Consider the following 13,998-nt stretch of genomic DNA (forward strand, 5'->3'; position numbering starts at 1 on the left):
TCAGAATCAAATGTATTTATTGGGGTTCAAGAATAAAAAGTGAGAGTGGTGAACATGACCACAGAACATATATACAGACATATCTACAAATTGGAATGAGCATTTGTTTTCCAAACAGAAGAGGGAACAAGGGTAGGGATGGAGTTGTTGATCTTCCTCAGACAGCTGGCCAGGTAAGATTAGTAACTGAAAAGTACTTGAGCTAGAATAAGAACCCTAGTCCCAGAAAAGGACAGTAGTAATTCCCTACCACCATTGTCTATCCAGTATAAAAACATCTAATTCAGACTGGATCAGTCAAACTGCTGATATCAACAAATGTATCCAGATAAAACTAAAACGCAATAGTGATGCCATGATGCAGACAAAGTCAGTCAGCCATCCCCTTCCCACCCGCCAACAAGATCCTCCTCCCCACCCACAGGAATGAACATGAACACCCCCCCACTCCATTGGAAGTTTGGACCAGGGAGGTTTAGGAAGCCTCCTCGTCAATCTTGGGCGCCAGGTAGTACTTGACATGGCCCATGTCAGCTATCTTGTACTCCACCACTGTCAAAGAAAAGATCAGTCAGACATCAGAAAACGATATACAGTACCTAATAGGAGGGGTAGAGGTTAGGGTTAGAGGGCAGGAGCAGGTTACCTACCCAGGGGGATGTCTGCAGACATGCTAAGGATGACTGTCTTGGAGAGGGGTGTGGCCTTGGTGAAGAAGTTGAGGTAGTTGAGAGCAAAGATCAGCTGGACTGGCTCGTTCATCTCAATACTCACCTAAGAGGAAGGAAGGGGAGAGAATATATTTAATTCAACATCGAAGCCTCCAGTGAGCCCAGACAAAACTGCAAATCTGTTGTGCAAGAGAACAATCTTTACCGAGCCGATGGTCATTCTGGTTGACATGTTCATTGTCCATCTGATATGCAGTTTCTCACACTTCCCCCCAGGGATGAAATTATATAGGGCACTATATAGGGAATAATTTGGGACACAGACCCAGGTCTCCTCCCCATACGTACCGCTTCCTCCTCCTTGTCCACGTTGCTGGTTTGGGACAGTTTGACGTTGCCAGTGCCCAGTTCTCCCGTGGCCGAGAACTTAACGCCATCCTTGGCGCAAGAGATCATGACAGCGTCACCAATCTGAGACAGGTCACGGCAGATACGGGCAAACTCCCCCGATGGCATCTTGACCACACAACTGTACTCCTGCTCCTAGAGAGTTAAGAGAGGGGTGAGAACGTGGCAGCCAACATGGCATGGTCTGGTGACAAGTGACAAACGCTACTGCCACAAGTATGGTTCAAATAGCACATTCTAAAGAGAAGTTTAGAACTTTTACTTAATGGAATGTTGGGAGAACACTTACTGGGATTCCCAACTGTTCTACATCGAGATCCATCAGCTTCATCTCATAGTCCGACACCTTCTCCTGGTCTAAGAGAAGAACAGGTTAACACTGACATCTAATTAAACATTAAATACATTCCAAGCATAGATGATAGCAGTGGTTTATCATGGGTCCTGAGAATTCAAGTCGTCCTACTACAGGTACGACTCTCGATAGATCTATCCATCTATCATTCCAGCTGCAAAATTAAATATCCCTACTGTAAAAGTAGAGATATTGCTTGATGGAGTAAGGTACTCACTGAGTGTCTCAAAGACTAGGGCGAGTGTGTCTGCGTTGTCCTCTGCTCTGAGAGTGATGATGTCCTCATTCCCAGCACACTTCAGGATCTTTGACATACTAGGAGAGAGTGGTAGACCAGTCATAATTTCACTCTAAATAACTTGCTGAAGCACTGTAAAATATGAAAATTGAGTTGATATGCTTTGTTTTTACGCCAATATTTTATTAGCATATTTAAACTTGCTCTTTCCATAGGCTGTGCATGTCAATCAAATGCAACTTTGGCTAGGCCGTCATGACACTGCAAGGAGCACCATTGTCTAGAAGCTCTGCTACACGTTAGAGGTTAAATTATACTTAAGCATTTATGAGAGAATGTACAAAGTGATTTCATATAGGTGGTAAACGTGATCGTATGCTCCATTTAGCAAACAGCCAACTTCAAACAATAGTGACTGACGTCAACTGAACTTGGCGGTTCCCGGAATTCCCGCCAACCTTCAACCAGCGATTTGGCGCTCAAGTGACGTCACTTTCAAAAGGCGGCTATATTACATGCATGTTACACTGCAACCGGTCGATATATCATTTTTTCCAGGATAACAAGTTGTTTGTAGACGATTTTAACTTTTGAAAATAACACGAGGCGTTGTAAGAGACTTGAACGTCTAAAATGTCCTCACCATAGTAAAAAGTAGAATACTAAAGCTACGCCAACAAAAGAACATGGTTAACTTAGCTTACTAGCGACAATAAAAAATCTTAAACTAGTTACATCCCTGCTAAACTAAGGACGTTATTGTTCTCTAGGCAAAGTAACTAACCTTGACAATCATGCTGTCATTCAAAATCAGTTCCACTCACCTGCTAAGATTGACTCCCATTGCGAGGTTGCGGTCGCAACGGTAGGAGTCGAACCCGTCACTGCGGAGAGTGAGCTGAACTAGAGAGACGTGGGACGAGTCCATACTCTGAAGAGAGATACCCGACGAGCTCACGTCCCAACAGGCCTCCGTGATCAGGTCCTTCAGCGCCTCCAAAACCTTCTTCAGGATGGATCCCTGTACCAAGCGAGCCTCAAACATTGTCGAGTCTGTTTGTATGTAGTAGAAATAAAAAAATATTTCCTGAGACCGTTTCCCACAACTTTGGTCCTGCAGTCTAAAAATGCAGGCTTGGATAAAAAATGAGCTCCCTTTCTCGCTTCTCAAAATGCGACAAGACTTATCTCTTCTCTAGTTGGAGGGGAAACGGTCTGTGGATCACGAACGCGCGCTAACGTGTCGTTTTAAGCGTTGGCGTCATTCGTCATTTCCGTTTAATCATGGGCGCCTTCGGCTCCTCCCACTGAAGATATTGAGGCACATTCATCTCTCTTTGATATAGTTTTAGGCATTTGTTCATATTTGTCATACGCATACGTTGATCCAAAATGGTATATGTTACAACCTATTTGTGACCGCCTTCACAAAGTGATCAAAATAAGGAAGTTCGATGGCGCTAAATGTTCTCCAGCTTAATTTTCAAAGCAGTAAAAGGACTCCGATATTTCGACTTTAGCTATGCATAAATGTTCTCTGGTTTTACTTTATTTCGCACTCATGTTTATTACGCTAACCCATTTGTTTTAGTGATATGCAACTGTCTATGCGCTGCTGCATTAGGGTGGTCTGAGCTTTCCCAGCTTGCATTTTTTAAAATCTTTGCAACAAAACATTGGAATTTATTACATGACAAACAGTCCATGCACCATGACAAATGTAATATATTTGAATTCAGAGAAACTACAGCTTCCATATTCAGCATACAATTGGATAAAAATGGATTAACCCAAATAGACAACCATTATATATATATATATATAAGTGCTGGCCTACTTCTAACCTATACCTGCCATTCCACAATTCCTGGCTCTACAGTTAACATTGGTTATTGAAATAAGTAAACATTGAAAATCGATTATTTTATTGAAGCACACAGCATTTAGCACACAACCATTTGACTTGCCACTCACCTCACGTGTCACACATAAAATGGATGAACACAGAGCGTTTGTCATTTCTCCCCTGAGAGTATTCAATACAGTGACTCATGTTAGACATGGGGGTAAAACATTTGGGATACTTAAGGTTGGATGGATATATAGTAGCATGATCTTAGAAACAGAATCTATAGAACAATCTGAGGTCTTGGAATGTTTGAAATTAACTGCCGATATCACACCATTGATGGATATGTGTTCTTATTCTTTGTGTAATATATCAAATTATACTGGCACTAGCATATTAGGACGGTTATATGTGATATAACTCAGGACAGAGAGTAGGGTACATTCTACACATTTTTGTATGACAAGGTTGCTAAGCACTGGGCAGGGTGTAGTTGGGTTGCTAGGCGCTGGGCAGGATGTAGTTGGTAGCCATGGCAAGGACTGGAGCTCCGGTGGGTACACCGGGGAAGGGGCCGCTGGAGCCAGCGATGTCGATGTGGGAGTATGGCAGAGGACTGCCAGAGTCCACACCATACTGATGGAGGGAAACAAACACAGAGATTATGTTCGATCCAGGGCTGTGAAAAGAGCTGGAGCATTGTGTGTCTGTGTGGTGTGGGATGTGTGTGTACCTTGTCCAGCCCAGAGGCCATGATGAGGAAGGCAGCGGGGGTCTGATGTCCGCGGGGAGTAGCAGAGGATGGCAGGTTGTTGCTCTGCAGAATCTCCTCGTACTCAGACTTCCCCTTATGGAAGTCATAGTCCTCACGCCTGATACTGGACACCTCAAACAGATCACCCAGCACCTCCCCCGCTACACAGAGGGAGAAATAAATAGGACTAACAGGTTAAACCATGTACAACCCAGAAAACCCACATTCAGACCTGTAAACCCTGGTTTGAATGAATAGTATCCTGTATGTATGTAATGTACACCTCATTTACTTCAAGTTTTCCATAACTTTGTCAGTTACCTGTATGTACAGTCGTGGCCAAAAGTTGAGAAAGTCTGCTGCCTCAGATTGTATGATGGCAATTTGCATATACTCCAGAATGTTATTAAGAGTGATCAGATGAATTGCGAAGTCCCTCTTTGCCATGCAAATGAACTGAATCCCCCAAAAACATTTCCACTGCATTTCAGCCCTGCGACAAAAGGACCAGCTGACATCATGTTAGTGATTCTCTTGTTAACACAGGTGTGATTGTTGACGAGGACAAGGCTGAGATCACTCTGTCATGCTGATTGAGTTCGAATAACAGACTGGAAGCTTCAAAAGGAGGTTGGTGCTTGGAATCATTGTTCTTCCTCAATCAATCATGGTTACCTGCAAGGAAACACGTGCCGTCATCATTGCTTTGCACAAAAAGGGCTTCACAGGCAAGGATATTGCTGCCAGTAAGATTGCACCTAAAATCAACCATTTATCGGATCATCAAGAACTTCAAGGAAAGCGGTTCAATTGCTGTGAAGGCTTCAGGGCGCCCAAGAAAGTCCAGCAAGCGCCAGGACCATCTCCTGAAGTTGATTCGGCTACGGGATCGGGGCACCACCAGTACAGAGCTTGCTCAGGAATGGCATCAGGCAGGTGTGAGTGCATCTGCACGCACAGTGAGGCGAAGACTTTTGGAGGATGGCTTGGTGTCAAGAAGGGCAGCAAAGAAGCCACTTCTCTCCAGGAAAAACATCAGGGACAGACTGATATTCTGCAAAAGGTACAGAGATTGGACTGCTGAGGACTGGGGTAAAGTCATTTTCTCTGATGAATCCCCTTTCCGATTGTCTGGGACATCCGGAAAAAAGCTTGTCCGGAGAGGACAAGGTGAGCGCTACCATCAGTCCTGTGTCATGCCAACAGTAAAGAATCCTGAGACTATTCATGTGTGGGGTTGCTTCTCAGCCAAGGGAGTGGGCTCACTCACAATTTTGCCTAAGAACACAGCCATGAATAAAGAATGGTACCAACACATCCTCCGAGAGCAACTTCTCCCAACCATCCAGGAACAGTTTGGTGACGAACAATGCCTTTTCCTGCATGATGGAGCACTTTGCCATAAGGCAAAAGTGATAACTAAGTGGCTTGGGGAACAAAACATCGATATTTTGGGTCCATGGCCAGGAAACTCCCCAGACCTTAATCCCATTGAGAACTTGTGGTCAATCCTCAAGAGGATAGACAAACAAAACCCCACAAATTCTGACAAACTCCAAGCATTGATTATGCAAGAATGGGCTGCCACCAGTCAGGATGTGGCCCAGAAGTTAATTGACAGCATGCCAGGGCGGATTGCAGAGGTCTTGAAAAAGAAGGGTCAACACTGCAAATATTGATTCTTTGCATCAACTTCATGTAACTGTCAATAAAAGCCTTTGACACTTATGAAATGCTTGTAATTATACTTCAGTATTCCATAGTAACATCTGACAAAAATATCTAAAGACACTGACGCAGCAAACTTTGCGGAAACTAATATTTGTGTCATTCTCAAAACTTTTGGCCACGACTGTATATGTATGCATGTGCGGAGCGTCTCACCTTTCTGCCACTGCCGGGCATTGCCAGAGCGTTGGGCAGCTCCGTTGTCCATGATGATCTAAAAGGGGACAAAGTTTAATAAAAAAATTGTCACCATGGCCAGTGTGTTGTATTGTACTGTGTGTGTATGGTAGAGTACTGTGTGTATATGGTCCAGTACTCACAGAGTAGTTTGGTCCCATGGCTCTGATGGCGTGTCCTGTCAGAGTGGCGATGGTAAACAGCTGAGGAGACACCTCACATACAGCCTGGAAAGAGAGGAGATGATGGTATTTTTACACTTGACGAAACACCCTGCCAAGAGATTAACCTTCAAACTTAATTTTACGTTGTCATCAACAGCTATCCCCTAGAATGTTGCATGCAAACATATCCGGTGACACCTGTTTTGGGACTTGAAAACAGATACACGCACACATTAAAGTCGTGCCCCTTGACCTGGAAGGCGTATAAAGTCACTGACTGATAGTCAGTTTTTGACAGGAGGAGGAAGTGAGATTAAGGTGACAGAATGGGTTGGACAGGAGAAACAGAGGGAGAGAAGGGGGAATAGAGTTGTGTATTCTCACCTTCTCCTTCATTTCACAGAGCAGGTCGACCATCACCATGCGTCCCTCAGCATCCGTGTTCCCCACACGAACCCTGCGACCCGCACGGGACACCACCAACTCATCAGCTACGTAGCAGTCTGACAGAAGAGAACCACAACACACAACCCTTAAACCCTCATTCAGTCAGAGAGAGACAACACACAGAGAGAGATAGGAGAAAGGGAAGACGCCAACTGTACACTCATTAGGTGAAACTATAGAAATAGAATCATAGAAATAGATTTATATAAGATTCTATTTGTGAAACCCCTATGTCATCACACTGACCTGAGCCCACGCTGTTCCTCACCATCGCCATGGCCCCGACCACCTTCAGATGCTTGGGCTTGAGTTTGGCCAGGACCTGACAGGACAGGGCTACATGTTAGCAGGAGTAGCAGACTATTTGAGGGACTATGAAACATCTCTAACTACCATCCTCTTGTGATAACTAAATAGTGTCAAAGTGCTAGTTGTTGAACCTGGAAGAACCCAGCCACGGCAGCAGCACCACATTTGTCTCTGTGCATGCCAGCCATGAAGCCACCAGCCTTGATGTCAGCTCCACCGGTGTCATAGGTGATGCCCTGAGAGAAACACATACAAACATGTTACATCCAAAAACATGTTCATGACATGATGAGAACACCCCACCCCCTTTATCGCCATCATCATCTTTCCCTCTCTCCCTCTCACCTTGCCGACCAGCATCAGTGTGTGTTGGACTGGTCCTTCTCCACAGTACTGCAGCTTGATCACTCTGGCCTGGTGACGAGGCACAGCTATAAGAGACAAACACACGGATGAAACACACAGACACACCAGACCTGGGTTCAAATACATGTGAATTTGTGTATCTGGTATTTAAAATACTTTTCTCTGTGTATTTGAGTATTTTCAAATAAACAGCCCAAAATAAGTACTTTAATTTGAGGATTTGAATGGTTATTTGTAAAAAAAAKCAGATAGTACATCAAATGAGAGCATTTTCAAATACTTATTTCAAATAAGAGATCTGAATACTTACTGTGAATGTATGTAAAAGTAATTGAGATATTTGAAATAGTATTTGAACCCAGGTCTGACACACACACTTACCATTGGCACAGCGGTTGACAGCAGCGAGGCAAGGGTACTCCTTCTCCAGCACCTTCAGATCACTCACCACATCTACCTGAGAAAGACAGGGTGGTTCAGCTTCATCACATTAACATATAAGTGAGATACATGAGACAAGTAGAGTTTAGATATGCTGGCACTACTAAAGGCTGGTACAGAATGGAGAGCTCATCTGGGTAAAGTCATATTCCCAAAAATTAAAGGTGATTGCATCTCCCAAAAAGACTGCAACAAAGCTTTGACAAAGACCGATTGAGGTCGAAACAGATCAGCTTTTTTAACTAATAAAAAAAGCACCTGAATCACAAAATCACTTTGTTGTTGCTGTCTTTTTGGGAGACAGAAATCACCTTTTCCTTTTGGGATGTATGAGAAGATCCTCTCTCACCTGCACTGGGCTGTCCTTAAAGAGGGCCTGGATGTACTCAGCTACACGAGGAGCAGCCATCCTCTCAGGATCGGACCCTCCTATGTCGCGGCAAGCCAGCCTGGAGAAAGAGGGAGAGAGAGATGGGGTAGTCGGCGGAAGAGAGAAAGATTGCTTTTTTAAACTAACAAAAAAATAGATTTTTCAGATCTAATACATTTAAAAACCTCTACCCATAAGAGGGATCCCTAAGTTACAGATGAAAATGTGTGTGTGTGACCCACCGTCCACTCTCCAGAGCAGAGGCCAGATCCACCAACTCCTTCCCCTGGGCCTCCTGGTCCACCCACAGCCCCAGAACACACACCTTATACTGGCTAGGCTTCACAGACGCCTCCCTCACTTCCAGAGGCTGAGAGAGAGGGAGAGGGAAAAAGAGAGAATAAATGTGAGCACATATTTGGTGCAAGAGAATTTATTTTCTAGAGRGCCATATGTGTGCAAAGTTTATTTGAATAAGGGTCTAGGGGTTTATGGGCACAGAAGTGCCTGACGAAGTCCTTCGGGTCAAAACGTTGCACAATAATAAAAAACTATGGGAGCATTAATCAGTGTACTGGTATCTATTCTTTATTTCATAGGATTGTTCTCACCATGTAGAGGGCGTGCAGGGCACCTAGGGCAGCCACCAGGGTGCTCCTGTCATAGCTGCTATGGCGAGGACAGACCAGAAGGGGGCGCTGCATGCCTGCTTTCATGGCCCTGAAGAAATACCCATACAGTATATGGTAATGAATGGGAGAGCTACACACACACACACACACAGACAGAGTAACCTCTTGATACCATTTGTGTGTGTGGTGTTGACTGACCTCTTGATGCCATTAACAGCTGCGTCACTGAAGCGTCTGACATCATCGTAGTCCCGGTTAACGGGCCCGGTGGACGCAAACACCAAGCGGTTACCAGGCAACCCAGGAACCTTCAACACCACCACCTCATCTCCCAGACCACAGTCCACCTAGAAGAGAAAGGGAGAAAGGAGAAGGAGGAAAAATGAGAAGGGAGAAAAAAAAAGTAGGGCTATATTCATCTATCTATATGTTGTTGTTGTGTGACTCACAGAGCTGTAGTCCAGCAGAGGTGCTTTCAGACATTCCAGCTCCTTGGGCAGCGTGTCATAACTCTGCGTCACCAAGACTATTCCATCATAACTGGAGAGAACACACAGTTAGTTCTCTCTCTCACACACACACACACACACACACACACACACACACACACTTCCTCAATACTCACTTCTGGCTCTTACAGTCAGTGGTCCACTCGATGGGCTGGACACTATAGACAGTGATGGAAAAAGTACCCAATTGTCATACTTGAGTAAAAGTAAAGATACCTTAATAGAAAAATGACTCAAGTAAACGTGAAAGTCACCCAGTACAATACTACTTGAGTAAAAGTATTTAGTTTTAAATATACTTAAGTATCAAATGTAAAAATGTAATTGCTAAAATATACTTAAGTACCAAAAGTAAATTATTTCACATTCCTTATATTAAGCAAACCAGAGGGCACAATGTTCTTGTTTTATTATTTTAGGGATAGCCAGGGGACAATCCAACACTCAGACATTTACAAACAAAGCATGTGTTTAGTGAGTCCACCAGACCAGAGACGGTAGTGATGACCTGGGATGTTCTCTTGATTAAGTCTGAACTGTCCTGCTAAGCATTTGAAATGTAGCTAGTACTTTTGGGTGTCAGGGAAAATGTATGGAGTAAAATTACATTATTTTCATTAGGAATGTAGTGGAGTAAAAGTGGTCAAAAATATTAAGTAAAGATGCCCCCCAAAAACTACTTAAGTAGTACTTTAAAGTATTTTTACCTTAGTACTTTACACTTCTGACTATAGAGAGAAACACATTAATTACAGCTCAATATTACTGGTCTTGAAGGTCCAACTCACAAACCTGGTCCCAGATTTGTATGTGACCTTGTCAACCCTATTGCTGTCATTGTCAAGCATGATAATGAATGACAAGGAGCTGGAAATCATTATAGTACACACTAGCTCTCTGGTTACCAACTCAGAATAATACAGTGAGCTGTTTAAACTGCAGAGAAAGGTGAGATAATGAATTGCTTTGCTTTCCTGTCTGGTATTCTCTGCTGCAGGGTTAGTGATATCACTGAGACTGTGTCAAAGTCTGTCTTTCAGAGAAACCTTTGGCCTCTAGATAATCTGCAAGACTCGTATACACTTGGACTGTTAAGACTCCCTGGTTATCTCTAAAGGCATAGATAGTCAAGGGGACATCGCAAAACTCTAAAGCAGCCCTTTTGCTTTTACCTGCCCAATTTATCCACAACGCAGAAGGAACAGAGAGACCTTTAGACCATTGAGATCCACTTTATGTTGAGTTGCAGACCATATGAGTCTGACTCGGTTCGTTCTATGACTAGATATGTACGTACTATGCTTTCAGATTGAAATGGAGGGAGTGTTCTAAAGGCCAGTGTTCCCTTTCTCTCACCTTCCCTTTTCTGTAATGTGTGTAGATTCATGCCTTTGGCACAAGAATAACACGTAATGACATGTCATGTGGGGAGACTATTACATCTCCAAAAACAAGSAACACGATCTAGGAACAGAAAGTGAAAATGGCAGATTTTTGCCATAGGCCAAGACAAACTGGGCTGTAATAAAAAGCTAGTTCGCAGCTACTTGAAAGCAAAATTGCAACTATCTTGCTAATCAGTCTGTCTGTAAAAACAATAGACTGTCCTTGCGAACTGATCAAGGGGATTTAAATATGCATGCAATCCTGTTGAACAAAGCCACGGCTCAAGAAGTTAGTTCGCTCATTCATACCCGATAACAATTGATCCTGCACACATGTATTTCACAAAGTACATTTTCTGACCGAATCTTTGCACGGAAAACAGCTAAATATATGAATCGGTAGGCTTACCGGGCACACATTGCTGTCCTTCCGACGTCTAGAGGGAAAGAGACAGCAAGCTGACAGAACGAAACCTCCCTCGGTTGATCACCTGATTTATCAACGGCCTTTAAACTTAATTATGGGAATTGTAGTTTATACATAGAAATTACTTATCGTCTCCGTCGCGGAAATGTATGCAGATTATCCATAGAAACTGTTCAGATAATCAATTGTAAGTGTTACTTATGATGCACATGCTAGAGAGCATTGAGCTTTGATCTCACATACTGTGAGCACTGAGTGACAGTATCCAGTAAACTAAACTACAAACACTGACCAGGAAGTGCACTTCTGTGCATATCTGTTCTGTAGACAAACTAGCAAGGCGAGTTACTGATCTTCGGTCCAAAGTGCAATAATGAGACGATTTACAAGACGTTTGACCTGATTGATATATCGGTAAAATCAGCTACTTTTCATTGACTAGATTGTATTAGCAGATTTTGGTTGTGCAACGTAGAGTTTATGTTGCTGGCTGCGTAATGTATACACCAGTTCCACAGGATAGGGACAAGGATTTGGGATTGCGCACAAGCGTTACAAGTGTTGTCTGTTGTGGTCCTCAGTGTTTGACTTCAGCAGGAACTCACCGGAGTTGACTACTGGCACCTAAAATGTTCTACTGTTTGAGCTCCTGTTCCTCTAATAGAATATGAACTCAAAAGTATTGTGAAGCTCCTGCACCATAATGAAGTGTTCCTGTATGTGTGTGTATGTTTGTGTTTCAGAGAGGTGACGTGGTTGAGTGTCAGATAGACCAGCTGGGGGTAATACAACAATGTTGTCTAACCTATGACCCCTTGGTCAGCTCTTTTTTTTTAAATCAACCAATCATTATGATTGATAGATTCAGCTCTCTTTTGGACTGAAGTTGCATTATTCTACTGTACTGTAAATCAGGTCACAAATCCAAGCAATGTTTTGTGTGTAAATTCTGTCAATCTAACTCATGTTGCATATATTTTGTGGAATTTCTGTAGATTCGACTAGATTACTTATACATTCAAGCTCTTTGTGTGTTCTGTGATCATTCTTATTCAAAACATCTGTCTTTACAGAAGTGTCCTATAACAATGTTTCCATCCCAAATGGCACCCTATTACCTACATGACCACAGACCAAAAGTAGTGCACTATATAGGGAATAGGATGCCATTTGTGACGCAAACAGTGTCATGAAGAATATATTTTTACCTAGACAATTAGATTAAGCAGGACTACCATTAATAATTATGATAAATATTCATGGGGGTCATTATGACTCATATCACTGTCATATTTCTTTGACAATAGATATACTCAGTGGTCAGTTTTAGGTACACCCAGCTACACTGAACAAAATACAACTCAAAATGCAACAACTTCAAAGATTTTACTGAGTTTTTTATTTATTTCACCTTTATTTAACCAGGTAGGCTAGTTGAGAACAAGTTCTCATTTACAACTGCGACCTGGCCAAGATAAAGCATAGCAGTGTGAACAGACAACAACACAGAGTTACACATGGAGTAAACAATAAACAAGTCAATAACACAGTAGGAAAACAAAACGAGTCTATATACATTGTGTGCAAAAGGCATGAGGTAGGCAATAAATAGGCCATAGGAGCGAATAATTACAATTTAGCAGATTAACACTGGAGTGATAAATCATCAGATGATCATGAGCAAGTAGAGATACTGGTGTGCAAAAGAGCAGAAAAATAAATAAATAAAAAGAGTAAGGGGATGAGGTAGGTAAATTGGGTGGGTTGTTTACAGATGGACTATGTACAGCTGCAGCGATCGGTTAGCTGCTCAGATAGCAGATGTTTAAAGTTGGTGAGGGAAATAAAAGTCTCCAACTTCAGCAAGTCTCCAACTTGCAATTCGTTCCAGTCACAGGCAGCAGAGAACTGGAAGGACAGGCGGCCAAATGAGGTGTTGGCTTTTGGGATGATCAGTGAGATATACCTGCTGGAGCGCGTGCTACGGGTGGGTGTTGATATCGTGACCAGTGAACTGAGATAAGGCGGAGCTTTACCTAGCATGGACTTATAGATGACCTGGAGCCAGTGGGTCTGGCGACGAATATGTAGCGAGGGCCAGCCGACTAGAGCATACAGGTCGCAGTGGTGGGTGGTATAAGGTGTTTTAGTAACAAAACGGATGGRACTATGATAAACTGCATCTAGTTTGCTGAGTAGAGTATTGGAAGCTATTTTGTAGATGACATCACTGAAGTCGAGGATCGGTAGGATAGTCAGTTTTACTAGGGTGAGTTTGGCTGCGTAGAGGTGGATCAGGGAATCGCCCGCAGCAAGAGCAACATCATTGATATATACAGAGAAAAGAGTCGGCCCGAGAATTGAACCCTGTGGTACCCCCATAGAGACTGCCAGAGGACCGGACAACATGCCCTCCGATTTGACACACTGAACTCTGTCTGCAAAGTAGTTGGTGAACCAGGCAAGGCAGTCATRAGAAAAACCGAGGCTACTGAGTCTGCCGATAAGAATATGGTGATTGTCAGAGTCGAAAGCCTTGGCCAGGTCGATGAAGACGGCTGCACAGTACTGTCTTTTATCGATGGCGGTTATGATATCGTTTAGTACCTTGAGCGTGGCTGAGGTGCACCCGTGACCGGCTCGGAAACCGGATTGCACAGCGGAGAAGGTACGATGGGATTCGAGATGGACAGTGATCTGTTTATTAACTTGGCTTTCGAAGACCTTAGATAGGCAGGGCAGGATGGATATAGGTCTGTAAACAGTTT

The 13,998-nt window shown here is 43.3% G+C and overlaps 2 protein-coding genes across 2 annotated transcripts; both read right to left on the reverse strand.

Annotated features, from left to right (window-relative positions):
- On the reverse strand, positions 1-2,863 carry LOC111957517 (proliferating cell nuclear antigen). The gene is made up of 6 exons (XM_023978361.2): positions 2,497-2,863; positions 1,652-1,749; positions 1,369-1,436; positions 1,020-1,214; positions 651-774; positions 1-552 (listed from the first exon to the last, which is right to left on the reverse strand). Exons 1-6 carry the CDS (start codon positions 2,715-2,717, stop codon positions 476-478), a joined length of 783 nt encoding a protein of 260 aa, XP_023834129.1. The 5' UTR covers positions 2,718-2,863; the 3' UTR covers positions 1-475.
- Positions 2,864-3,579: 716 nt separating this feature from the next.
- On the reverse strand, positions 3,580-11,302 carry zgc:152830 (leucyl aminopeptidase family protein). Its single transcript, XM_023978360.2, has 16 exons — positions 11,213-11,302; positions 9,535-9,576; positions 9,359-9,449; positions 9,108-9,256; positions 8,889-8,997; positions 8,520-8,647; positions 8,257-8,356; positions 7,848-7,923; positions 7,446-7,531; positions 7,232-7,336; positions 7,038-7,113; positions 6,729-6,847; positions 6,324-6,407; positions 6,160-6,217; positions 4,255-4,436; positions 3,580-4,157 (listed from the first exon to the last, which is right to left on the reverse strand). Exons 1-16 carry the CDS (start codon positions 11,221-11,223, stop codon positions 4,023-4,025), a joined length of 1,551 nt encoding a protein of 516 aa, XP_023834128.1. The 5' UTR covers positions 11,224-11,302; the 3' UTR covers positions 3,580-4,022.
- Between the last annotated feature and the right edge of the window lie 2,696 nt (positions 11,303-13,998).

The sequence above is a fragment of the Salvelinus sp. IW2-2015 genome, linkage group LG33 (genome assembly GCF_002910315.2).
Source record: "Salvelinus sp. IW2-2015 linkage group LG33, ASM291031v2, whole genome shotgun sequence".
NCBI classification, from domain to species: Eukaryota; Metazoa; Chordata; class Actinopteri; order Salmoniformes; family Salmonidae; genus Salvelinus; species Salvelinus sp. IW2-2015.

Coding starts and splice junctions, on each gene's coding strand:
- LOC111957517 (XM_023978361.2), bottom strand. CDS start 2,717: ATGTTTGAGGCTCGCTTGGTACAGGGATCCATCCTGAAGAAGGTTTTG. Junction 1,437..1,651: donor CCTAGTCTTTGAGACACTCA/GTGAGTACCTTA, acceptor TTCTTCTCTTAG/ACCAGGAGAAGGTGTCGGAC. Junction 553..650: donor GTCTGCAGACATCCCCCTGG/GTAGGTAACCTG, acceptor TTTCTTTGACAG/TGGTGGAGTACAAGATAGCT.
- zgc:152830 (XM_023978360.2), bottom strand. Junction 7,114..7,231: donor CCGTGGCTGGGTTCTTCCAG/GTTCAACAACTA, acceptor CTGTCCTGTCAG/GTCCTGGCCAAACTCAAGCC. Junction 4,158..4,254: donor TGGCCTCTGGGCTGGACAAG/GTACACACACAT, acceptor TCCCTCCATCAG/TATGGTGTGGACTCTGGCAG.